Below are 25,863 nucleotides of genomic sequence, written 5' to 3'. Positions count from 1 at the left end.
GCTTATAAACCAATACCAAGTCATAACACTGGAGTTGCAACCTCATTCTCTGGATCCGAGGAGAGCAATTTGCAATTGGCTTATCAACTAGGCCTACCAGCGGTTTGTGATCTGTTTCGACTGTTACTGACTGGCCGTAGAAATATTGGCGGAACCGGTGTAGTCCAAACTGAACGGCCAGCAGCTCTTTCTCGATTTGAAAATAGCGCTTCTGTGCGTCCGTTAGGGAGCATGAGGAGTAAGCGACGGGTTGACCATCCTGAAGAAGAACGGCACCAAGTCCCGTGGGCGAAGCGTCTACTGGGATCACTATTGGCACGTCAGGGTCGAATAAGCGTAGGGTGGGTAGTGAGGCGAATGCGTCCTTCAAACGTGTCATCGCTGCTCGTTGTTGTTCCTCCCAAATCCACTCAGCGTCACCTTTAAGCAAATCTCGCAGGGGGCGAGTAACATCAGCTAAGTTTTTACAAAACTTGTCTAGATACGTGGCCATACCTAAGATGCGGGTTTACTCCTGTTTGTCACGGGGCTCCGGCATGCTTGTTATCGCCTCTATCTTTGACAGGTCGACCTGTAGCCCTTTCTCCATGATAATGTGGCCCAACCATGGTACCTTTTTAAAGAAGAACTTGCATTTTTCTAAGTTTAACTTGAAGTTGTGTTGTCGGCAACGGGCGAAAAGAGCTGTTAGCCGCTTATGCAACTGGTCTTCTGGGTCTCCCCATACCAGAAAATCGTCGAAGTATATCTCCATGCCCTCCAGGTCTCCAAACAGTTGAAACATCGTGCACTGGAATACTTCCGGTGCTGACTTTATGCCGAATGGGAGGCGTAGAAAACGGAAGCGGCCAATCGGCGTCGCCATGGTGCACAAGTATGATGACTCTTCAGTGAGCGGGATCTGGAAGAAACCTGACGTTGCGTCTAGTGCGGCAAAATACTGGGCCTTGCTTATGCGTCCGAACAACTCTTCTGCTGATGGCACTGAGAACTGCTGCCGCTGTATTGCCTTATTCAGCTCGGACGGGTCCATACAAAGCCGCACGTCTCCGTTTGGTTTGCTGACAACAACCATCGGACTTACCCATTCTGTTGGCTCGGTCACTCGGGCTATGATTCCTGCGGCCTCCATGGCCTTCAACTTCTTTGTCACAGGTTCTCGCAGCCTATAAGGTATTCTGCGCGCTGCATGAGCCACCGGAGCGGAACCAGGTTTGATCTTAATGTCGTGTTGCTTCGCAAGCCGTCTGAGACCCTCAAACACGTCCTTGTTGTCTTTGACGATGTTGAGACACTGATTTTCTGTGCTTACGGCGTGAACTGAGCGGCGGACCACCCTCCTGACAAGATCCATTGACCTGCATGATGGCAGGCCCAATATTGCTGGCTGGCCCGGCTCATCTACGACAACAAAATCAACTACCCAATCTTTCCCTAAGTGTTTTACTTTGCATGTTTTCACTCCTAACGCTGTTAAGTACCCGCTAGAGGCACCATAACTGCGTACTCTCGGGCCCCTGCGTAGGCGATGCCGATGTCTGGGAATGCGAAGAAACAGTTCTTTGGGAAGAATGTTGCAGGTGGCGCCGCAGTCCAGCTTCACGTCCATCTTTATTCCCTCTATCTCGATTGATTCGACCCACTCATCTGCTGATGAGTTCGACGAATTTCGTTTACATCAAATTCCCCAAGGGAATGCGACCCCTCCGGCTCGCTTCGTTCCTAAGTGAGTGCTTGAAGTTTCTTCGCCTTCTTGCAGCAGCGAGAAAAATGTCCCTTTCTCCGCAGTTATGCCACTCTTGATTCGAGGCAAAACACCGTCCCGACGCATGGCGCAGTTTACACTTGTCGCACTCTGGGAATGACGCGTGATGTTCGGATGAACTTTTTGTTAGACCTGATCACAATGCCTTGTTAGATGGATTTCTGCCCACGTGGTTACTTCCACTGGTCTTTTGGCTGTCTTGTATGCGGTGTATCGACTCGGTACCCTCTTCTGTAGATGGTAAATAAATCCTTTCTCGGAGTTGTAACGGGTACCACTGTATTTAACTCCTTTAACGGGTTCAACCATAGGGAACTCGTCTTCTTCGTAAAACATTTTTAAAATTAAAAGAGTAGAAATATTAATCAGAGATGCGCAAGATGTGCTAGAGAAGAATGAATTGACATTTGCGACTTCCTACTTCCTATATATAGGTTTATTCGAAAAGGTTACAAAAATTACATAAGTCGGAAACCAATAAGAGTCAAAGAAGGAGAAAGAATGCAAAAGCAAAAAATCGGCTGGAACACACAAGGTAGGTAACTACAAACAAGCCTGTTTGCTGTGACATCCCCAAGGGAGCTGTGAGATATCCGATGCGCGATCAAACGCATGACCCGACGCGCGGATTGTTAATTTTACTTTTATTTTAATTACCTATTACTTCCCATTTATTACTAAGTTTAAAGTACCAGCACTGTAAGAGCAACATTTTGTCATCCAACTGCTCAATAATTGAGGGCATGGAACTAGATGATGCTCTCATGGACTAGATGCTCTCATTTCAAAGCAATGTAAATAAAAAAAAATCATTTAATTATTTTTATAGTTGTTGAATGCATTTCGCTATCTAAATATTTGGTTTAACAAATTTCTTCACACTGATACACCATGCACTTGGGCCCAGTCTTTAAGAAAGAAGAGAAATAAAGAAATATAAGAGAAGAAGAGAAATAAGAAACAAGCACAAAACAACTAAACTCGGGATGGAATCATCGCGGCGCCACCGGCTTTTACACCGGCTGTATTGCACTAAGCACTCCGCTAGCCATGGTGGATGGCTAGCTCTTGTAGGCCCCCAACCGAATCGGACATCTTTCCATAGCACCCGGCGACTAGGTGGATATGGCGATTATCATCATCGATCGGTTTCAGCAATGACAATTACCTGGAGGTCACCCAACCATGTTGCCATGATTGTACCAGATTTTGGCACCACGTCATACCCTGAGTACCGAGGTACCCAACCGGGAATCGAACCCGGAATTTTTTGCGGGACCGAAGATCAGGAGAGATGTTGCTCTACCATCTGAGCTATTCTTCGATGTCATACTTGCTAAGGAATAGTCAACCGTGCAAAATTGCCCGCCGAGATAAACATGAGAAAAAATGCACCACGAAGATATAGCCAGCCGGGCAAAAATGGGTAAATTAAATTAATTGATGATTGGTACCTACCTCCAAAGTCCGATAGATCAAAACATGGGAAACACACACACACACACACGACGTTCACCACTACACTTTATTAATAGCAGACAGCAATATATTATTTGATGGCAGTATCGAACAGGCCAGTAGCAGACGCCATTAACTATAACAATGAAAACAAACGCAAGGTAGTTGCCAATAATATTTTATTGTAGCGTTCGCTTTTTGTACAAGACAGTTAAAAACAATAAATGGGGGTCAATTGTTATATTTGACAGGAGGCATTAGTTAGGGGGGCATTAATATTGGGGGGCAAAAGTCGGCCTGGTAAAGACGGTTGAGGGAGAAGCATTGGTCTTTTTATCCCCGACACTACTGCCGGAACTTAGTGAAGCGACCGAACTTCAAGCTGACGCAACTTTTCGAACAGTCCCCGGATTGTTTAAACAGCTCTTCACTATCCGCATCACAAGGGGCCATTTGGTAAATAAATATTTTAAAAAAAGCTGTAAACTGATATTTATCATAGTTTTCCATTAGGCATTCCCATTTGCATACATTCTAATGACTAGAAAATCACGCATCCTTTATGATGCTGTGCTAAAGAAAGTCATCGATATTTTTGATGAACTTCATCCGGACCGTTACATTTCGGTTGATCTCATCATGTCTGATTATGAGGCAGCAATTCAAGGTTCGATGGCGGCCGCATTTCATGGAAGTCAACACATTGGTTGCTTTTTTCACTACTCTCAGGTATATTTATCTTTTGAATATGTTGCAGGCACTTTAATTAATTGAATTTTATTCAGGCTATCTGGAGAAGGATACAAAAGTATGGCCTGCAGTTTGCGTATAAGAACCGCGCTGTCATAGGGAAATACGTCAAGTAGCTTATCGCGCTAGCGCTTTTGCCGTCGGATGAAATTTTGGCCGGTTATCAAGTAAGAGCCTGACATTTTAAATTGAAATTTCGAAATTCTTACATATTTTTTTTTACAACAGAATATAAAAGCCTACTATCATGATGTTCTCCGCCGTGAAAGTGCAGCAATTCAGGCAGCAATAAAGCAACTGAACAACTATTTCCTTAGTTACTGGATTGGTGAAAAAATTATTCCGCAAGTCTTCAGTGTTTATGGCCTGGTGAACCGGACAAATAATTTGGTGGAATCGGGGCACAGGTGGCTGAATGACCGCATGGGAAAATCCCATCATAATGTGTGGGATTTCATCTGTAAGTGGGGCGTTAGAATATTTTTAAATGCATTTAATATGTACAATTCAGAAAGATAATTTAAACAATTCATATTTTTTAGATTTTATCAAGGAAGCCGAGGATTCTAAAGCTCGTGATTACCAAGCCGAGTCAGAAAATATTCGTACAACTCGACGACAACCCCTTTCGTAGCGAAAACGGAATGAGGTTATATAAAAAACGAAAAGGATTTTATTGAGGGCGTCATCTCTATGCGGGATTTTCTAAAAAAATCCAGGCATTTAACTGAGCCAGACGTAAGTTAGCATTTAATTTGTAACTTATAATTTATCTTAATGGCGTTGAATTATATTTTCAGCTGATTACACAAAACCAAGCCGACTCGACTGAAAGGACAACAATTTAACCCAGAAGGCGATTTTTGGCTAGAACTGTTAGAGCGCCTGCAGTTAACCACGCTTCTCCTACAGTCGAGCCAGCCGACAATGACAATGATCCTTTGGCTAAAGCCGAAATAACGCCTGTAACCAGTCGGCCACGTCTCATCGTTCACGTACCCCGTCACCTGTCAGCAGACGGTGATTCCCCAATTACGCCTCCCAGTCGACGATGTACCCGCAGAAGATAAAAATAAAACCTGTTTTACTTATTGTCTATCATATTGCCTATGGAAGGGGGGCTATTGTTACGTTGAATAGGGGGCATTAGTTAAGGGGGCATTAGTTAGGGGGGGCATTAGTTTTGGGGGGCAAAAGTCGGGGGGCAATTGTAGCAAAGCCGGGGGGCATTTGTCGAAGGGGGCAATCGTCGCTATCCCGACAGCGTTTGGGTGAACAGTCTCTCTTATGGGGAATGTGTGTAAAGCCGATCTGCTAATTTCGCACAAAAACCCTAGTTCATTGGAAATTTATGCTAACTCTGGAGAGGCTTATTTTTCAAAACTAATTCATTCATTCGATTCAGTTTTAATTCTGAATCGGATAGGTTAAGACGCTGAAGAGGGTGCAATAGTAAAATATAGTGAAATTAGGTTTTGAATAACCAAGACAATGAGCTGTCAAAACGAGACATCCTCTATTCAGGACTGGTAACTTGCGATCGAAACTCACCCCAAACATAAGATTTGATTTTTAAAATTGTATTATACACTTCTATCTTTAAGCAGCCAATAGGCCATAGTTTCCCCGGTAAAAAAACGAACAAGTAAATGGGATTGGAAATTTCGGGGGGAAAAAGTATTGAGATTCCCACAAACATGTCCGAAGTTGTAAACCGACAAAAATTGCTTTCAACTTATCCATTCCCAACCAATATCGCTGTAATGATGTTCGAGACTGTTCCTTAACAATGCATAAAATTTTTTACTACGGTAGAATGTATATATTGTATATTGTACATTGTACATATACTCATTTGTTGGGGTGGAGGGACAACAGTTTTCGATGAATTTCTCGTTTTGTACCTCGGAAGATGAAATAAAAAAAAAGAAATTACCTTTAAAAATGTAAAAAGTTTATTACCTTGGAAGTTACGAAAAAGGTGAAAGGATGTAAGTTCATTTTTAAAAAACCGCGCTGCTGAAGCCAGACTAGATTGTAAATCCCTGAAACATTTTTGTGCTACTTTTGACAAGTAATGCCAAAATCGTATAAATGTCCTACATCAATCGATTTATTTTTGCACTGTGCGTCGATTGATGTAAAAATATTGAAAAAAATCAAAAAATTTCAATAACCGTTTTCTCGGTATTGTAATTTGTTTTATAATTTGCTCTTTGGATAATTTGCGTAACCACCTTTTAGTTTATAATTCGCCTAACTGATGCCCTAATAGAACCCTTATCAGTTACCATTCGTAAAGCGAAAAAATGTATATTTTTTTGTCCCAAATTAGCAGGAACCGTGCCTATGTCCCAATTCGCTTTTTTACCCTGCACACGTACGGACATCAGAACGAAATTTCGCTAGTTGACCTCAGGCGAGATGCTTAAGGTAGATTGCTCACAGTTTTGTGTGAGTGTATCAATCAATGTAACATTAAATGAAATGAAATCTACAATTACTTACAGCGTATTGGAACATGTGAAAACGACGATTTTCAGTCCAGTACAGTATTCCATCGATTTTAAGAAAGATTTTCGTCTTATATCTGGATTGAACCACTGCAATACGTGTCTCAATCCGACATTGTAATGCTGAAAATTACTTCTTGAAACATTATGCTATAGTTACCTATCACCTTTATCAAATCTGAACCTGGTCTTTCCGCGCCGCAAACCGATACAAACCGCTTACGACTCATAAAGACTAAACGTTGCATCAGTATATAACAGTTTTTTTTTCATTCAGCCTCCATAAACTAAACGATTAGATAGATATCTACAATAATTTTTTATTTTAAGTAGTAGCTCAGCAGTATAGTGTTGGATTCAGACACGGATTGAAGTGTTTCGATTCCGATATGTGGCGAAAATTATTTCTAAGTGCTATAGAGTTGATCAAGACCAAAGTGGGCGATGGAGGGTGGCTATCTGTTTATTAGACATTTTTCATCTTAGCCGGGGGGGGGGGGAATCTGACAAAAAAAGAGTATACACTACTTTTTCCAGATACTTTTCATAACACCTGGGACATTGACAAAAAGGTGTCTATACTTAAATTACCCAACCCAACTTATAGGGGTTTTGCGCCAAACCCGCCATAACTCTATTTTAAAAGGTAAATAATTAATATATTTTGCCCACAGATGGCATTTCCAAAATTAATTGGGGTTTTCCTTTTTGCATCCATCAAGGCATCTCTCTTCACATCCCATGCATTAGCAATGCACTTTTGACCATCTGCTCACTTCTCGTAACTTTTCTTTTTTTCTATGACAACCTGGAATTCAAAAAGTTATCTTGCGATTAAGTTTTCTTCACAGATTATCTTCAATCTTTTATTCAAAGCATCAATTCCTATAGAAGTAAGATCTTTAAGGTACTATCTAACAATAATTCATGAATTTACATATTTACTAAAAGACCTAATTGATCCTCTTCGGTTTGTCTCAAGCCATGAAACAGATTAGGATGGTCCTCATTCTTAGCTTCACATAGGGTAACATTTTCTTCTGGAACACATGAAACAGACTTAGGAAACTGATTGGCAGATATTCCAGCACGGTTTTCCTTTTTCAATTGAAGAACTATTGTTTGAACACACCCCACTCTTTCTGTTTAAAAGACCATAAGTCCTTCCTCCCAATCCAGTACCAGGTTGTTGAGCTCTTTTCAATCTTTTCTTTAAATTCCTTCCTACCTGAAATTTCTTTCTTTCTTTTTTGTTTCTCTAACTACTGATCAGTTTTCCAATTATTCTTGGTTGAGTTCACAATAAGGGAAGCTTTTGGAAGTAATTTTAGGCCCATTTTGACATTTTAAATGATGCAGCCCTAGTAGCACATCGGCACCGTTTTGGCACCGTTTTGGTGCCGGGATTAGGTAGGTCAGGTACCGTTTTGGTGCCGGATTCCCATCGAATTCATTACGAATTCGCACACGATGTCCGCCCCCCCAAACACCGGAAAACCGGTACCGTTTTCACACACCATGTACGGCACCAAAACGGTGCCGTTATTGTAACCGAAATGACAGATTTTTAGGCAAATCGAAAAAAAGAAAAGGCTGTGGCTGGGATCGAACTCGGGTCTCCCGCATCACAACCGGATGTTCTTTCCACTAGACCCTTCTAATCTTATTATTACTACTATTTCCGAACTATATAACTTGGTAACCTAGAAAAATACTTAGTTTTTTTCAACAGGTCACAAAAAGAATTTAATAAGCGTAAAGATGAAGTCAAAATTAAGTTAAATTTAACTTAATATAAATAATTAATTATTAACTTATAATCAATAATTAGTTAAATTTAACTTAATTTCGGTTTAACTAATTTTAATTAATTTTTGAAATTAATTTTAATTAATTTTTGAAATTAATTTTAATTAATTTTTCTAATTAATTAACTTAATTTCGAGAACGAAAGTTAACTTTCGTTCCCTCATAAGTAATTAAACTAATTATGCTAAATTTTTTTTTATTTTCAAACTTAAGTTTGATTTGTTAATACTATTATTTTTAATACAAATTGTCTATACAACATAATACAATAGTTATATTTGGATTAATAAGAATTTTAAATTCTTTAAATATCCTAAAAAATATTATTTTTTAATGTAATTTTAGTTATATGAGTATTTTTTTTTATCAGATTCTTTTTCTAAGAATTGCATCATCTTTCCATTTCGCTAAGGTTTATAATTATACCCAAATAATATGTTTTAAATTTAATATACAATTAGTTGGCTCATTTACTAAATTTTTTTAAATGAGCACAATATTTAAATGGTACCATTTTGGTACCGTTTTGGTGCCCGAAAGGTGTGTCGGCTCTCTCCGTCATCTGCGGAACGTTTCGGGTGCCGGAATGGTACCCTTTTCATACCCGCCTTGAGGATGCCTTAGTATCCAAAAACGGGTCCCATTTTGGTGCCGTTTTGGTGCCTGAAATCGGTGCGGATGCCTTTCCGGTATGTGCGGCACCTTTCGGGTACCGAAACGGCACCGCGTGCTACTAGGGAGACGATGGTTGCAGAAGACACTTTGACAGCCGGGTTGTTGCCTTCTTCAGTGGCGGTGTGTACTGGTTGGTGAGCCAATCAAAACGCAGGAATCGTGTGCCGCTGGGAACCCGAACGGTCGAGTCAACTCGCGGAGACCATGTTGTTCTATAACCAGGTACCCGATCACAGTCATCTATGGTCTATTCATTCATTACCCAAACTTTGACGGTCTGCGAAAGCCGTATAGCACAACGGTAATGCTGTTCGCATTTACTTTTCATGCTTTCGAATTACTTTTCCGTCAATTATTCAATATCAATTATTCAATATATGCTTATTAAGCCAATTGAAGTAATATTTGTTTGCATGTTTTAAAGTGCATCCCATTGATTCCCGCCACCGAAACACGAATCTAGTTCAAAATACAGCCAACAGCGGCGCTGAAACATGGCAAGGGAAAAATTGGTTCGATAACCGTGCCGGTTCCATAGCTAGGCGTTTCTATAAGTGGACCGGCACTTTACCAACATATACTCTCTTGCGTGTAACAATTTGATTCATAAGGTTTGTTTTCCTGATGCATTTTGGTTGTATATAAAGAATCGTGGTCAATTGTCGTTTATGCCCGAAACTGGTGTATTATAGAATAAGCTTTATGTATATACAATACCCACAAAGATTTTACCAGGTAAAAAAAAAAACTCACTGTTCTGTTGAAATAAATAATAGTAGAGATTTTCTTCATTGTCTTCCGTTCCAAAGCCGGAATGTGGAGTAGATCTCAGACATGAATTAAAACTTTTTGATGTGCATGAGCATTTAGTAAATGGCCCTGGGAAAAATCTTATATAATTTTCGTATGTAACCTGTTCATGAACAATGAAAAGCTAGCTAAATTGGTTACTCATATACCAGGATCCAATTCAAGAGGCAGAATAAATGCACAATAATGTGTAGTAAAAGTACGCAAATCTCGTACATGAAACTGACAACCCTTTAATAGGTAAAAAATGCTATCGAGTGGGATCTAGGTAAGTTTCTAAGCGACTGTATATGTTATCGGTAATCTTCAAAGGATTGGTGAATTATAGAACTAAGAATGCAAATTACTTATTCTGTTTAGGTGCAAAAAGTAGGATTTTTGAAAGCAATGTGAGGCGATCCCCATTGGTACATTTCAATTGAAATTCGCCACAACTCGACGACCATCTCTTGACATTCATATGATTTTCAAACAAATAAGCCAATAGTTTTAAAAAAAGAATCTCAGATTATTTCACACCCGAGAATTTATGTGTAAATCTACGTACTTAAGTATAGAATGCAACTGCAAATCTTAAAGAAAATTTAGCCCTGGAGTGTTTCCCAATATTGAGAATGCTGCCGGTAGGTCAGCAAGTATGGAGAGCCTTAGATTTCAGGCAGCTGATGGTAGCTCAGGGTAGAGCTTAACAGCTTCGTGAGGAACGCAAGCTGGCCCGTCCAATGGCCAGTTGCAGGCTGTTATATAGTCATCGTATACAAGATGAACAGGGCATTTAAATATATGTACCGTATACTGACGAATCCAACGATCCCAGTAACATTCGTAAAACTTTTGACAATCAGATGGGTGACGGAAGAGACCGGCTCGAACACATACCTCCGACCCCAGTGTTTCGTTTCTTGCCGTCGCTTGGGCAATTGTAATCTTTTCCAAATACCTGTTACCATATTCGATTTCGGTGATGGCCCCCAAGCCATCGCTGGAAATTTTCTTCCCAGAAGACGACGTGATTGCAGTACTTGCCGATGTTTCGCCATTAGATTGAACAGTGATGCGTTGATTCTCCGTCTTAACGTTGACTCTGTTCTTGATCCCTTGTCTATTATTTAACTTCAAATCCTTGACTGAAGATTGTGGTTTAACTGATGCAGCATGCGCATAAGACTCGCTACCAACCGCCGGGCGGTTTGCTCCAACGCTGTCTGTTTTAGTGTTAAAAGCAGACGAAGAGGCAGTGGTCCATTTTTCCAAAATAGCTGCTTTGTTGGTTGACGGGACTTTAACCGTGATTTTTTTGTCGCTGTAAGATGTGTTGACTTCATCTGTTGTTGGTGGTGAAGACACTTTGTCGCGGTAAATAGAAACAGGGCGTGATGTCGTTGCATCTGACTGAGATTGGCGTGTTTGATAATCGACACCCGATGTCGCTTCCGCCTTCCGCTGTTCGTCATAACCACGGTCTGAACCTTTGTATTCAACATGACCAATCGCATCTGAAACGTCTTGTTGTTTGCTACTGGACTTTCCGTTTGCGATGCGACTGCCAGCGTAAGAAATTTTGCCGTTCGAAACTCTTCTGTTGGCGTCTGAATCTGCTTTCGGCCTCACACTTGCAGTGCGGGATTGGACCACGTCTAGTTGAGAAGCATTATATTTATTTTTAGTTTTTACATCCTCCTTCAACCCGAACGTATGATCTCCAAGCTGACCGGACGTCTCGTAATCATCCTGATACCTGGAAGTGGGTGAATTGGTGTTTTGGTTACTTTTTCCGTGTACTCCACCGCTTGAACCGTCCCATGCTGTGCTGTGCCCTGCAACGTTGTATCGTGTTGCACTCACTGCAGCAGGAGCTCCGTATGTCGTATCGCGTAGCCCGCTGGCTGATTTGTATCCTGCGGAACCTTGTGTTCTACTTCCAAGACCTCCTCGCCGAGTGTCATCGACGCCTCCTGACCCTCGCGTTCCACCGACTCCACCTGTACCCCTTGTTCCGTAGGTTCCACCTGTTCCCCTTGTTCCGCCAGTTCCACCTGTTCCTCGCGTTTCACCAGCAGATCCAGTAAGTCGAGATCCACTAACCTTGCCCATTTCTTGATATGCTTTCATCGGTTGTTTGACGTCGCGCATGGCATTGGTAAGTGATGAAGTTGGTCGTCTGCTGGGCGCTTTTGTCGTTTTTTCACTTGGAGAACCTCGATGGAAAAGATCCTCTATATCCCATTCCGTTTTTTTAATCGATGTTCCTTGGCTTTTCTCACTGCCGTTTTGTTGTACGGATAATGCCACGCCTGAAGAATAAGATGAAGTAGTTACTTTAGTCTCGCCTTTCACGTAACCATTTCCATAATCTTGATGGACTTGTTGCGTTTTGCTAGATTCAGCATTGGAAGCATACGAAGGAGTTGTGTTCGCAGTCGCTTCATTCGTCTTGCCCTGCTGTGCGCTGACACCTGCTCCGGAAACAGTCTGTTTACTGGTCGGTTCGTTGTAGCCATGAACAGCGACTGACGCGAAATTTTGTTTCCGATCATATCCCTTAGCATGGTTCTTAACTGTGTTAGCTGGATAGGATGGCTTCTGTTCATCTCCTGTCTCTTCCGCTTCAACGTAAGGGACAGTCAATGTCGAGGAATATCCATTTTTACTCTTGTCATCAGCTTGCTGAGAATCGTAAGCAGAAGGCCCTGATGGACGAGGTGTAGGCGGACCGTACGGTTTGTTCAATTCCATTGGAGTAGGATCTTCGTAGATCGGCGCTGACACGCTGTAATGAGATCCAGTGTCGGCTTTGACGGCAGGAGCGGGTTTTTCGTAAGTAGAAGGCTTAGCTTTATCGACAACCGTCTTCTCGTCGTGGATACGAATGTTGGATGTGTCAGTGCCGCTGAATGGAGTTGTATAAACGGACGTAGGGCTTTTGTAGGCGGGGGGTGAAACTTGATCCACTGTAACCGATGCTTTGTAGACGGAGGTAGATTCGTCGTAGATCGGGAAAGAGGTTTGGTGGACAGACGCTGTGGTTTTATAGCCGGATACCAGGGGTTTGTAGCTAGGGTCCGCAGCTTCGTAAGCTTGGCTAGGTGGAGTTGTGGACGTTGCTGGATAGTATGGAATAGATGCCTCTTTCACAGCTGTGGTGGTCCCGTGAACATGCACGCGAGTTTCATAGACAGGAGCAGGAGATTTGATGGCAGAAGAAGAAGCTTCGTAGGCGGGAGTAGAGGCTTCGTAAACAGGAGCGGGCGTTTGGTACACAGGAGCAGGCGCTTGGTACACGGGAGCAGGAGCTTGGTACACAGGAGCAGGAGCTTGGTACGCTGGAGCAGGAGCTTGGTACGCTGGAGCAGGAGCTTGGTACTCTGGAGTAGGAGCTTGGTACGCTGGAGCAGGAGCTTGGTACGCTGGAGCAGGAGCTTGGTACTCTGGAGCCGAAGCATGATACGCGGGAGCCGGAGCTTGGTACGCGGGAGCCGGAGCTTGGTATGCGGGAGCAGGAGCTTGATACGCGGGAGCCGGAGCTTGGTACGCGGGAGCCGGAGCTTGGTACGCGGGAGCCGGAGCTTGGTACGCGGGAGCCGGAGCTTGGTACGCGGGAGCCGGAGCTTGGTACGCGGGAGCCGGAGCTTGGTACGCGGGAGCCGGAGCTTGGTACGCGGGAGCCGGAGCTTGGTACGCGGGAGCCGGAGCTTGGTACGCGGGAGCAGGAGCTTCGTAGGCAAGAGTAGCGGTTTCGTATGCAGGAGCAGGAGGTTGGTAGACAGGGGCAGGAGCTTTGTAGACGGGAGAAGGAACTTCATAGACGGGAGCTTTATAGGCAGGCTCAGGAGCTTGGTAGACGGAGGCAGGAGCTTTGTAGGCGGGGGAAGCAGATTTGTAGCTGGAAGAAGGAGCTTCATAGGAAGGCGCAGGAGTTTTGTACACTGAAGCAGGAGCTTTGTAATCTGGAGAAGAAGATTCGTAGGCAGGAGCAGGAGCTTGGTAGGCTGGGGCAGGAGCTTTGTAGGCTGGGGCAGGAGCTTGGTAGGCTGGGGCAGGAGCTTGATAGGCTGGTGCAGGAGCCTCGTAGGCTGGAGCAGGAGCTTTGTAGGTGGGAGCAGGAGCTTGGTAGCTCGGCGCAGGAGCTTGATAGCTCGGAGCAGGAGCATGGTAGCTCGGAGCAGGAGCTTGATAGCTTGGAGCAGGAGCTTGATTGCTTGGAGCAGGAGCTTGGTAGCTCGGAGCAGGAGCTTGGTAGCTCGGAGCAGGAGCTTGGTAGGCTGGAGCAGTAGCTTTGTACGCGGGAGCAGGAGCTTCATAATAGGACGCAGTATCCTTATAGGCTTCAACAACAGTTTTGCTGGCAGAAGCAGGGGCGCCGTTGAAACCACCAGAAACATTTTCGGTAGAAACATGAATTGGATAGGGAGAATCTGGTTTCTTTTGAGCCACCGCAGGAGCCTGGTATTCCGATTTTTCTGGTTTGTGCGGCATGTACGACGCTTCTGTAGTGGGAACTTGATAGGCCGGTGCGCCGTCTTGGTATTGCGAATAACGTGAATTGTCTTTAGACGCATCTTGTGCCGTGGCTTTATACGAAGATGTGGAACCTTCAAACAAATTTTTAGAATACCCAATCGTCGCTTGAAAGTCAGGGAAACCTGGCTTACCTGCAGTATTGACCGAACCAGCATGTCCACCACCGGAATAACCGTCATATTGTCCGCGTTCGCCTTCTGAACCTAGACCACTAGAATACCCTGGAGATCCGTCTGGTACTTGTGCGCCATCTTTGCCTGTTTGGACTTGACAAGATTAGATTGTTAAACTTCGGCTGTAATGTACCACAATAATAATAATAATAATAATAGTTAAAATAATAATAAAAAAATAATAAAAAATAAATAATAAAATTAAAAGCGAGAGAAACAGTTTAAAGAAAAGAGCTTACCTAGATAACTAGAAGCGCCAGTGAGCCCAGCGCCCGTGTTGTAGCCAACGGTAGCATGCTGAGTTTGGGGAGAATAAATACCGGATCCCTGGGTGGGTGCAGCATATTTGCCAGTTGGATCAGAGTAGGCAGACGGAAGGCCACTGGCCTTAGACCAAGTTTCGCTGCGATAAATATCTGATACGCCTTTCCCGTATGACCCTTGTTGTTCAGCAGTTGCGCTAGCGCTAACTGACGTAGGACCACGGGGATAGCCTGATGTTTGCTCGTTTCCGTGATATACTGGTGAGTACGGGGCATACATATCTGAGGAAGCAGATAATTGGGAAGAACCGGAAGATTCGTAAGTACGCTGATTGGCAGGGGATCCGTGAGAGCCAGACGGACCATGTGAGCTGAGCCCGTAGCCCGTATTATATGCGGGTGTGGTAGTTGATGAGTATTTTTGTACGTAAGACGATGGGGTCGTGCTCACTAGGTATTGCTGCTCAGAGGAAGCTGGTGAAGCAACGATGATACGGACAGGAGTAGATTGGTCAGCAATCGTTGCGGCAGGTATAGCAAGTACAAGTTTGGCTTGTTTCGCGTTTGGCGATCCTGGATAAGTTTCATCTGATGGATCTCGGACAACTAGTCCGGCCGATTGGCAATCAATGCAACCTGTAGAAGCAACGATTTCCATGTACGGCGCCGGGCGTGGATCCTTGTAGAGACCTTCGCCAGTAACCAATTTTCCACTAAGATAACCAGGACTTCCAATGGCAATACTACCCTGTTGTGGCTTCGACTTGACAACGTCGACATTGCTGGTACTTCCGACAGCGTAGACTGTGCTGGCGCCTGAACACTGTGGTACGAGCCATGGCCAGTTACAAATCAAATTCTGTTCGTCGAAAAGAAGACCGAAGGGACAGCGAAATTCGTATTGAGTGAATGGAGAACCATCTTTGGCGTAGTCACGGCATGCGAAGAACCAGCGACAGTTCTCGGGATCGGCAAAGTAACCTTCCCCTGGACAAACGAACTTGTTCATCGGGACGGGTCGAATCTCACTGGAACCTCCACAAGGAGCTGCTTGCGAGGGCCATGTGCAGACTTCGTACCTTTCGTCGAATACTAACCCTTCTGGACAATCGTATTCGAAAACTGTGAAGTCATCGACGTACTGATCAAATTTAACGCAACGATAAAAACGGCCGCAATCCTCTGGATGGCGATAGTAGCCCTGGCGCGAGCACTGCAGGCTGCTCTCCAACGGTTGGCGAATGACGCTTGATTCTCCCGAACGGCTGACTATCCGAACGATACGATACGGTGAGGCCTTGACACGCTCGTTGTACAGTGGACTGGATAAGGCTGTCGCAATGGAAGAGACGTCCTCCTGGAGACTGTTAGCCAACTGGCGCCTTGTCCGTTCGCCGGATTCTTGGTAATGGAACAGGTCGTAGTAGATTTGGACGATTGATGGCTCTGTACTGTTGGAATTACAGCCGTGTGTCAGCTTGTCGTCCATGTTGGCTGGCATCATCGCCACACCGGCAACATCACGCAGAAGAAAATATTTTGCCTACAATTGCAAACGTGATTAAAACGTAAAATTTGTGACATTTTGGAATAAGCCTTTCAAATCTGAAGCTCACCTTAATCTGGGCAGCTATTTCGTCGTCGAAAGCGATCCAGTCTCCATCCTCTGAGTAGGCATAAGTACCTGTGAGATCATCATCTCTCTCGACGGTCCAATTTCCCTTGCTCAGCAATGAACACAACTATGGGCGCAGTTTAAGGAAATAAATAAATATTCTCGGATTTTTTTTTTTTACGACAGGCGTAGATTGATGAGACACAATAGAAGCTAGCATATCAACGGCCTAAAAAAAACATACCTGTTCCTTGCTAATATGAAGAGGGTCTCCGACTATGGCCGATCCCGGTAGATTTTGGTGTGCATCTCTCAGACGAAATTGGACGGCAAAGGTTGGAATAGCCGCCACCACTCGATCAGATGATACGCCGAGGCTTGCCACCAAATCCAATACAGAATCCTTCATTTAGATTCATTGAACGGTGAAACCAGTTTCATTTACATAAGTGACTACAAGCCACTTTATGCACAAAAGCAAATCGATTACCGTGTTCAAGATATCAGAGAGTCCCATTAGACGGCTGTGGTGATAGGTCACATTGTTCGCATCTGCCATATCGTGAGTAGCTACAACGAATAAGTCGGCAGTTCTAAAAAATGCCCACAAAAATTTAAAAAAAAATAAATATTAATTTTAAAAATTAAATGAAGTTGTCGACACAACTAAGTGTAAAGCCGTGTGTCTTGTTAACGCACCTTGCCAAGGGCTTTAGATCGAAGGCCTTGACCAACAATTCCGGTGTTGTCGGTAGACGAAGAAGAATCAATGGCCGGGTTGCATCAATGGCACCATTCTCTTCTACGTTTGTACTTTTGGATCACCAAGCAAATGAAAATAGTGTAAAATTTCGTGCACTCAAGAGAATCCATGCGTTTGCACGTCACCAATATCTACCTGTTCATGTCGCTAGTGGCATCCGTTTTGCTAGTGACGATTATTTTTTCCTGAAGAACCGCATGCAATTCCTGAACGGACACACGTAATTGCATAACAACAATTGTTTTAAGCAGTTGAGTTACAATCGAGGCTTCAATAACTGCCAACCGTTAAGTTCAGTCAAGACGTCAAAGAATCATTACCTTCATGAAAAGAACGAGGTTCGCTTTGTCTTTCTTTGAATTCTCGTCGATGCTAGGCTGGTGCCAGTGAATTTCTACGCCTTCGATGAGTAGGTCGTCAATCATTCCTGCTAGACTGGTGGCAATCGACTGAGCGGAAGAAATCGGCGAGAAATCTTCCGTTGACATGGTTAGCGAAAGTACGCGACGTAATCGGCCGCCATTCCGAGAGCCACTGGCTTTCAAGAACGCAACTAATTCTGTGAAAACCGCAAAATGAAAGGACATTAATGGTGCCATCACCTTCTCGCTCAAACCATATCCATCCCCCTTTATCGTCTACTTTCCACCTTGTCGGTTATGAACAATTCGTGAATCACCCGTTCTCCAAAATATCATCTTAATAGTGATGATGTAACATTGCAACAGGCTTCTGACACAGACGGCTGTACAGACTTGCTCAATTACCTTCATCTAACGTGACGCTAGCGTTGATTAGAGTATTTACGGCGAACGGCACGACTAGATGGGAGCAACGACACACATCTACGTGCGTTGGCAGCGATGTGGAGACATTCGCGTAGCACAGTATAAACTTGTTGGGCTCCTCAATTCCATTGCATTCTTTTTTTTGCGTGTGTAAAATAAGGAGAAAAAGAAGTGAATGTATTCTATTAAAACATGTTGGTTGACAAATGCTAATTCTTGAATAATTTAAAACTTACCTATAGACGATCCGGAAGCAAAGCCCAAGACAAGACATCCGACGAGAATGAGATACAGACGCCAGTTATCCATTCTTCGTCTGCGCCACTTTGGTTTGCGATGTTTTTAGCACAAGTAACCAAGTGTTTAACGTTGCCTGCAAATAAGAATTCTGGTGAATGTTAGAAGTTTAAAACAAGTTCCCATTCTGAATGTCACTTATACAAAAATAGGGCAATCCGATTTTTTTCTTTTTTTTGCAAGTTGCCTTCTAGTTTTCAAAAAGTGGAAAAACCCAAACGAAATTAAGTTCCCTATGAAAAAAGATGCACCATAAAAACTAACTATATTACCGGTACTGTCACGCCTACAGTTCGGTAAATCGTTCAATTGTTCTTAAAAAAGTAAACTATTGTTATGTTTTTAATACTTAGTTTTGATTTTCTGCAATTGAAAATTTTAATTTTTTTTTACTCGAACTAGCATTTCGCAATTCTCTTTTGATATCAACTACTTGACAATCGCAAGTGCACTGACAGCAAGAATAAAAGAAAAAATTTTTTTTTCACATATGACTATTTTGTTTTCCAAAAGCAATTTTAGAGCCACTTTTCTTGTTACGAATTGGCCCGAAAGTAATGCTCCGAAGTTAATGATTTTTCTTCGATTTTTGGAAATGTGAAACTTACAAATCCTTACCTTTATTCCACTATTCTAATCTGTTAGTATTTGATTAATCGTAACGCAATCTGATAGCTCAACAACATGTACTAGTCTAGTTGGCAGTCAAACAGACGGCTCGTTTGTCTCTAGACGGTCAACTCCGGTTTTCTACCTTTTTCTCGAATATTATGTATTGCTGTTTTCAGAACTGGAATTTTATCTGCATTCCGCTAGAAAAAGAGTTTCAATTTTTAACAGTGTGAGAATGACCCTAGCAAATCCTGTCGTTCAGTCTTTGCTGCAAGTGTGCCCTTCTCGAAAATGAAATTGAAAGTAGAAATTGTCCAGGCAATAACTTTAACAAGCAACTGTAGATGTTGTGCTGTGAGCTCATAAAGCAAAGCTGGATGGAAAAAAGGAGAAGTAGTTCACGTGAGTAAAACATATCAAACACTTTCTCGGCCAACCAACGTTATGTTCTCAGCTAATATGACCTTCACTTAATCGCAGACGCTTCCCTCCCTGCGAACCGCAAAACCGTGTCAGCTACGCCTACGCTTTATAACAAAAGAATTACCCGTCCTCGACAACCGAGCATTCTCTTGGTTTTCTCTTTGCATTTATTTTTTTAGAAAGGATAGAAGTTTATTTTATTATCTAAAAACTTGCATGCAGAACAAGATTAGGTTTCATAATTTTTTGAACCCCAAAAATGATTCAAGACGAAACTAATCTCATGGTGAATGCCGAACAGGGGGCAAAATTAGAAAAGGTGTCTGAGAACATCAAATCCCTAAAACTAAAGTCGTCAATAAAATGCTGCTCCCTGACGAGACCGTGTACCACCTTCACACAAGCTTGCAAAACGGAAAGCTCTTGAACGTGCATGAACGCTAAACACTTTCTAGGCAACATTCAACAAAAAAAAAAAAAAACCGTGAAGAGGAATTGCCCTTCGTGGATTTCAAAAATCATAGCCAATTTCGTACTGGTGGTATCCAGGTCAAAGAGTTCCAAGTATTGTCAATAGCTACTGAACGACGGGAAAACTTCTACGCCAAGGTCTATTATATCAGAAATTCACCTACTGAGAACAGCAAGCAAGCTTAGGGCAGATGATGGTAGCAGTGAAAACTGGTCCAAGGCTGCATGTTTCCAATTGCATAAGATGACTGTTAAAAGGGGAGAGGTCGACACGATCATATTCCAGTTTTCACTCGGAATTATCAGCCTATCTTTTCTTTTCAACATTTCTACAGGAATTTTTCGAATAAAAGAAAAGGTGGTTTCGAGTAACAAATGTTTTTGATTTCCCTTTTTTTTTGACGGGAGGGTCGGTGGAGAGACGGGGGGGGGATACGTTTAAAACGGGGTTTTCGATGACCCAACAGATAAAGAGAAGTTTAAGAACGAAATTTGCTTACCCGTACAAAGACGATGAGTGGCTGAAATTTAATAGATGAGGAGACTGGCAGAGTTTTGGTTAGGCCAAAATGTTGTGATACGCCTACACCACACGCTCACATGCGAGATGAACAGGAAATCAAAGATGAGTTGATATTTTGATTTCAGTTGCTTCTTCGGTATTGTTTGGGTTTCTCGTGGTTTTTTTTTCGTTTTTGGATTGTTTTTTCGGCAAACGGCTAGCGATCAAGGCTCTCCCCGCTTTAGAATATTAGGGGGCAATCCTTTTTGATCCAACCGGCGCCACGAAAGAACTACCTCAACAACGGACCAAGACGAGACACGAGCGCAAAATATACTGCCTCGTAAGAAGCGAAAGGGTTTCTGAGCATGATCGCGCTAACCGTGCCCTGGTTTAAAAGGTAGCGGCTTCGGTTCAAGCCCGGCCCCTTTTGTTGTTGAGTTTGTTGTCTCTTCAACAAGCCAAGTTCCAGTTTTTCACCTTCACTTTTCAAAGGCGAGGCAAGGCATCCAAGTTGCACAAGGCAATGTCATATTTTCCAGACTTTAATGCACAAGCCTAAGAAGAAAATCTTTTCTTTTAGCCCTGGACCTATCAATGAGGAGAATCTCTTCTTCAATTACAGAATCGAAAAAGACAAATCAATAAATAAATTACGTAAAATTATGTAACCTGAAATAACATAATGCAAATTAATAATAATAATGACAACCATAATAAGACGACAACAATGAAAAAGAACTAGGAATAGGCTACATTTTGCGTCCTTTTATTTTGTGCGTATTAGAGCCTTCCTCAGTGCCGGCATCTTTAAAATAATACCTTATTGTAATTTTTACGTGGACAAATTTTGCAGATTTCCCAAAGGGTGGTGATCTCAAGAACCAAGGCGACCAGCTTCGACCGTTCAATTATGTCTTCTGCATGTCATCCTGTGCATAGCAGTATGTTTTGCTTTTAATGCTGCGTATCGTGATGCCCCCCGCCCCTCCAAAAAAAAAAAGAACACGAGAGTATCCAAAGCATCATTAACGTAAACAATGTATATTTGGAAACTGTACTTTTTTTCCCCGTAAATTTTCAAATGTTCTACGTTCAAAGCGGATGGCAGTGTTGCTGGACAATATCAAATGAGACCGTTATTGCCTTGATCAGTACCCCATTACTGTGCATTAAGATAGAGAAACTCTGAATTGTAAAGTTGGCTAATATGTTAACCATTCGAACGAAGGTAAATGAAAGTTACCTTAGAACACGAAAACGTAATCCAGATTTTACTTTTGTATTGCGACATATCACTGCCATCGGCTGTAGGCAATCTGACAATACAGCGAACTTCTGGGTAAACTTTCGAGTTTTTTCGAACTGCTCGGAGCCTCTGTTCAATGCAGGTGACGGCGAGAGGCATAGCAAAGTAAAGTAACAAGTAGCTAAGCAACACCAGCCATGCGCCCACGTTTTCAATTTTATCGGCGACGGGACTAATTATAGCTTTGTAAAGCGACAACTTATAATGCCTTAATTTGGCTCCAAACGGAAAAAAAAACATTTATGAACTGTTGAAAAATTGCAATTTGAAAAGTTCAATAAAATAAAATCGACATAACTCCGATTGTGAGAAAGACAGCTGAAAGAAAAAAACATAATGCTCTTCACAAAAGAAACCACAGTCCCGAAAGAAACGTTCATTAGGCTGACTTCATCCAACTTAAGCGCTAAACGCGCAAGTATTTTCAAGGGGTAAATTTCGGAAAAAATTAGGCTTTCATTCAAGGAAACGCGAAAAATTTTATCCGACATACATACACGAAGAGCATAGTAAAGGCATCAGTTTTACCTACATTGGGTGTTCCTTTTAAATTTAGAGCAATTCTAAATTGAAGCACTCTTGTAACACAACGATGTAAGGTATCTTTGCATCTAGAAACAAAAAATCTGGAAAGCGGGTGCAGGCGCCAAAACCTGTAATAGTCGTTCTAGTGGAAAATCGAAAAACACCTTAAATCGTAATATTACAATATCGGTAAAACAAACAGCAATAGGGCAACATAGCTGTATAGTAGCGTGCTCCTATATGTATCCTCTCGAAATTAGGATCCGTTTGTCGATTTGAATAACGATTGACGGAAAACCAAAAATAAATAATTGCGCTACAGGTAAACACGAAACTTTATTTAAGTGAAACCTGAATTCCACCAATGTTTCGTTGTGGTTATTTAGCACATTCATCGATTTTTTTTATTTATTGTTTTTTTCTTCGTTTTTTCTCCGTTTTTTTCTCGCCCTTCATTTTTTGACTATACATTTTATTTCGTACTTTGTGTTAAGACGTGCTTGCTGACCGCTTGCACACGATAATTAGAGTGCTACAGAAAAATAGTGCTCTCACCACATTTAGGTTACCTTGACTATTTTGGCAAAGCATCAAGCTCGCCTTGTTGGATATCATATCTGTCTTTCATTTAACCTTTTGCTTTCCACCGATTTCCCCCAATGCCAATATATAATTTCGGCAAATATGAAACCTACGCCAGAAGCCTATAAGTTATTATTATTCCCACGGCGTATATTATTTGTGTAGGGCCGCTGAGATTTTCCATATGACTAATAAATGCTCAATTGGCGGAACAACTATGCGTGATTGTTATTGCCTAACGTAGCCGTTTTACTGCTGATTAAGGAGATTGGGCATATTATACAAGTCTAGGCGATTTTTAAAAAAAAGTAATTGATCGGATTTAAAATGACAACGATTTTTTTTAAATTGCGCACTAAAACTGTGATATTATATTTAATTTAATTTAGTATACCAAAATGGAGCCTGTGACAGCCAGAATTTGTCAAATGCTTCATCAAAAATTAAGCAAGAAAATAGCTACAAAAAGAGATAACATAACATAGATACAATAACACATAACTAGACACAAAAATAATAATCAACAAAAAATAAATAAATAAAAAATAGAAAACCATTAAAATAGAATGAAATAATACAACCAAACAGACAAACAGCCAAGCGCATCTATGACAAAGAAAAGGATTGCGTCATAGAAATTCCGAAGAGACACTTTTTGATTTCAAGTTTATCTGTACGTAACTAGGTTTCGTCAGTACCATGTTCACGGAATATGTAGATTTCATTGGCCTCGACCGACTCGTGATGGGCTAAATTTCCAAAGTGTATTGAGTTCACTAAAATGACTGGCTTTTTTGAACACTTTGATGAACTAAAGAACCAAAAATAGACATTATGAAAACACGTATATTTTCTTAGCTTAATAGCCAATTTTTCGAAATTAGAAATTCTCTTCTTCTGTGAATAGACACTTTTGTTGAGATGAAGCCGTGTAGTCTCCACTGCCGGGCCATTAAAAAATTTCAAGACACAACGAATATTGTGCCTACAGGATGGCGTTGGAACGATTCGAATTGAAAAAGAAAGGCAGACATCGGGGGATTCTCACCTGTTGACTTCTAGATTGCCAACAGTTTAGCACTTCACCAGTCGCATTGACATTGCCACTGGTCATTCCGAACCGAACTACGCGAAGAAGTAAGCCTACGGTTTATGAGTGTATCAAAGAAGACGCATTAAATGGTGAATGTTGGTTTTAGGTAAAGAGCAATCGCGTTAGGTAAAGGACTTCCCGGCGCGGTGGCAGCTGCGCCGGTAGCTGGGGTAGACAGACTGTGGCAGCGGGTTGTATGACTATGGGTAGCGCAGCATTACTTAAGCCGACCTAAAGCCTGGCGTTATAATTAATAAGAACGCCAAGTAGAATGACTATTGTTATCATACTACAGGACACACGTAACTTTGATTATGCTCCTTTTCCTCAATTCTGAACCCTAGGCCTAATTCACACATACTAATTGTAATTACGAAAGAGACTTCTGAAATTATAGATCCCCCTCTCTCCCTCTTTCCTGTCGTAATTATTATTTTTTTCATAAACCCCCTCTATATACACGTCCCGTAGTAGCCTATGGGGAGGTCGCTGATTGTGACGTCAGAGCTTCACGTGATTAAAAATAAAAAAACGCAATTTCTCCTCTAAGGCTTGTTTTCTAAGAAACATTTCAAAACACACACTTGAATCGGCGACGTCAAGAAATACCGAAAAGAATTGTTTTTAGTGAAATGAAATATGCCTGTGAGTGGAAAACGGCAATGTGATGGAAGAGCAAAAAAGAATCAAAATTTTTGCGAAAATCCAAAAGAATCCATAACAAGAAAGTGGAATGGGAATAAAGAAGACGAACCAAAGGGGCAATCGCAAGCAATTCTAGAATCATCACTCTCCAGTCATTGTGATGTCTTCAGTTCAGATATATTCATCCTTTGTTTATTAAAAGCAATGGTTTTACATTCGAGAAATAATAATCGCGTACACGGTGAACCACTTGTTTGCGTGGGAGGTCACAGTAAGCGTTTCATCCAACTAGAGAAACGAGAAACTGTAGTTATTGGACAGCTCCGTTAATGGGACAAAAAAGGCAAATAAATCGGTGGGATCAGATGACTTAAAATAAGATAAAGATAAGGCAGAAGGGAAGATGAAATAGCTTGGCAGCCAATCTCGTAGTTGCTGTTATTGCAACAATGATCTTCCTTCGCTTGCTGCAGGGTTCTATGAGATTAGGCAGCATGGCCTTCGAATCAAGCTCAAAAGTTCTCCATGAAATGTGAAAGAGTTGATAACTTTGTATATAAAGACAAGCAAAGGGGGTTAACTGCAGCCATAGATAACATTTTACAGACAAGGAATTTAATGAGCCCTGCATAGAGGCACAACAAGACGACCCCTCCCATGCACATCTCCTATAAAAGAACATTCAGTATGGCCTGTGCCATGCCCATACTTGCCAATTAACATGTGCTAGGTCGTCCGAAAGTGTTATTCATCAGTGTACTGTAGCAAACGAAACGGTATTCTTTTGTTTCGTTGCTCACATGTGCCTTTCTCTGCACCAGTTCGGCCTCCTACTATGGAAAGAATTAATACACGAGCCAAAAAATTTATAATAGCATGAAAAACGCATTCGTTAGTAATGTTGCTAACAGTGTCACCAGCACCACTGTACGTGCACCAAAAAGAATTGCTCCAATTAAGCGTTTTTTCTGCTTAGAATTGCCTATTGCCGATTAAAAACCGAACCAAAAGAAATGATGACCCGTCAAACAAGTGCAACGTTGAGAACGTTACATGGTGTCGTCATCAGTGCGGATATCGAAAAGACCCATGCTAATACAAGCGTGACATTCCTCGTCACACCAAGTGAATGTTGTTTTGTGTAAGGAGCCCTAAGGCTTGTTCATTATTTCATTTCGGTCTAACGCTTTGTCGAAAATGCGTTTTTTTGCTTTAGTTACTAGAAAGTCGGCTCGTGTTCAATCGGATATCAAGCGCACCCGTTCTTAATTCGTTGATTGGAAAATTGATAGATAAAACCTGTTGTAATTCATTAAGCGAAGATTCAATCAATGTAATACATAAATACATATGCTTACTTTCAAATTTTTTTAGCTACCGTGATTTCTAGTTTTGAGTCATTATTCAAGTAAGAAAGTGAACGAATGGTTACGGCGATATAACTGACAAAAACGGGAAAACTATATTGCTGGCCAAGTTTGTTTCGACAACGGTAGAGTTA

At 42.0% G+C, this 25,863-nt stretch overlaps 1 protein-coding gene across 1 annotated transcript; it reads right to left on the bottom strand.

Moving 5' to 3' along the window:
* Positions 1–9,635: 9,635 nt before the first annotated feature.
* Positions 9,636–20,533, bottom strand: LOC130693540 (uncharacterized). The gene is made up of 12 exons (XM_057516710.2): positions 20,207–20,533; positions 18,140–18,276; positions 17,883–18,038; positions 17,436–17,674; positions 17,251–17,321; positions 17,052–17,165; positions 16,843–16,945; positions 16,597–16,755; positions 16,354–16,479; positions 14,714–16,280; positions 14,433–14,567; positions 9,636–14,372 (listed from the first exon to the last, which is right to left on the bottom strand). Exons 2-12 carry the CDS (start codon positions 18,210–18,212, stop codon positions 10,435–10,437), a joined length of 6,681 nt encoding a protein of 2,226 aa, XP_057372693.1. The 5' UTR covers positions 18,213–18,276; positions 20,207–20,533; the 3' UTR covers positions 9,636–10,434.
* Positions 20,534–25,863: the final 5,330 nt, after the last annotated feature.

The sequence above is a fragment of the Daphnia carinata genome, chromosome 1 (assembly GCF_022539665.2).
Source record: "Daphnia carinata strain CSIRO-1 chromosome 1, CSIRO_AGI_Dcar_HiC_V3, whole genome shotgun sequence".
Classification (NCBI taxonomy): domain Eukaryota; kingdom Metazoa; phylum Arthropoda; class Branchiopoda; order Diplostraca; family Daphniidae; genus Daphnia; species Daphnia carinata.
The sequence above is the reverse complement of the archived record's forward strand: the minus strand, read 5'-3'. Positions and strand labels throughout refer to the sequence as shown.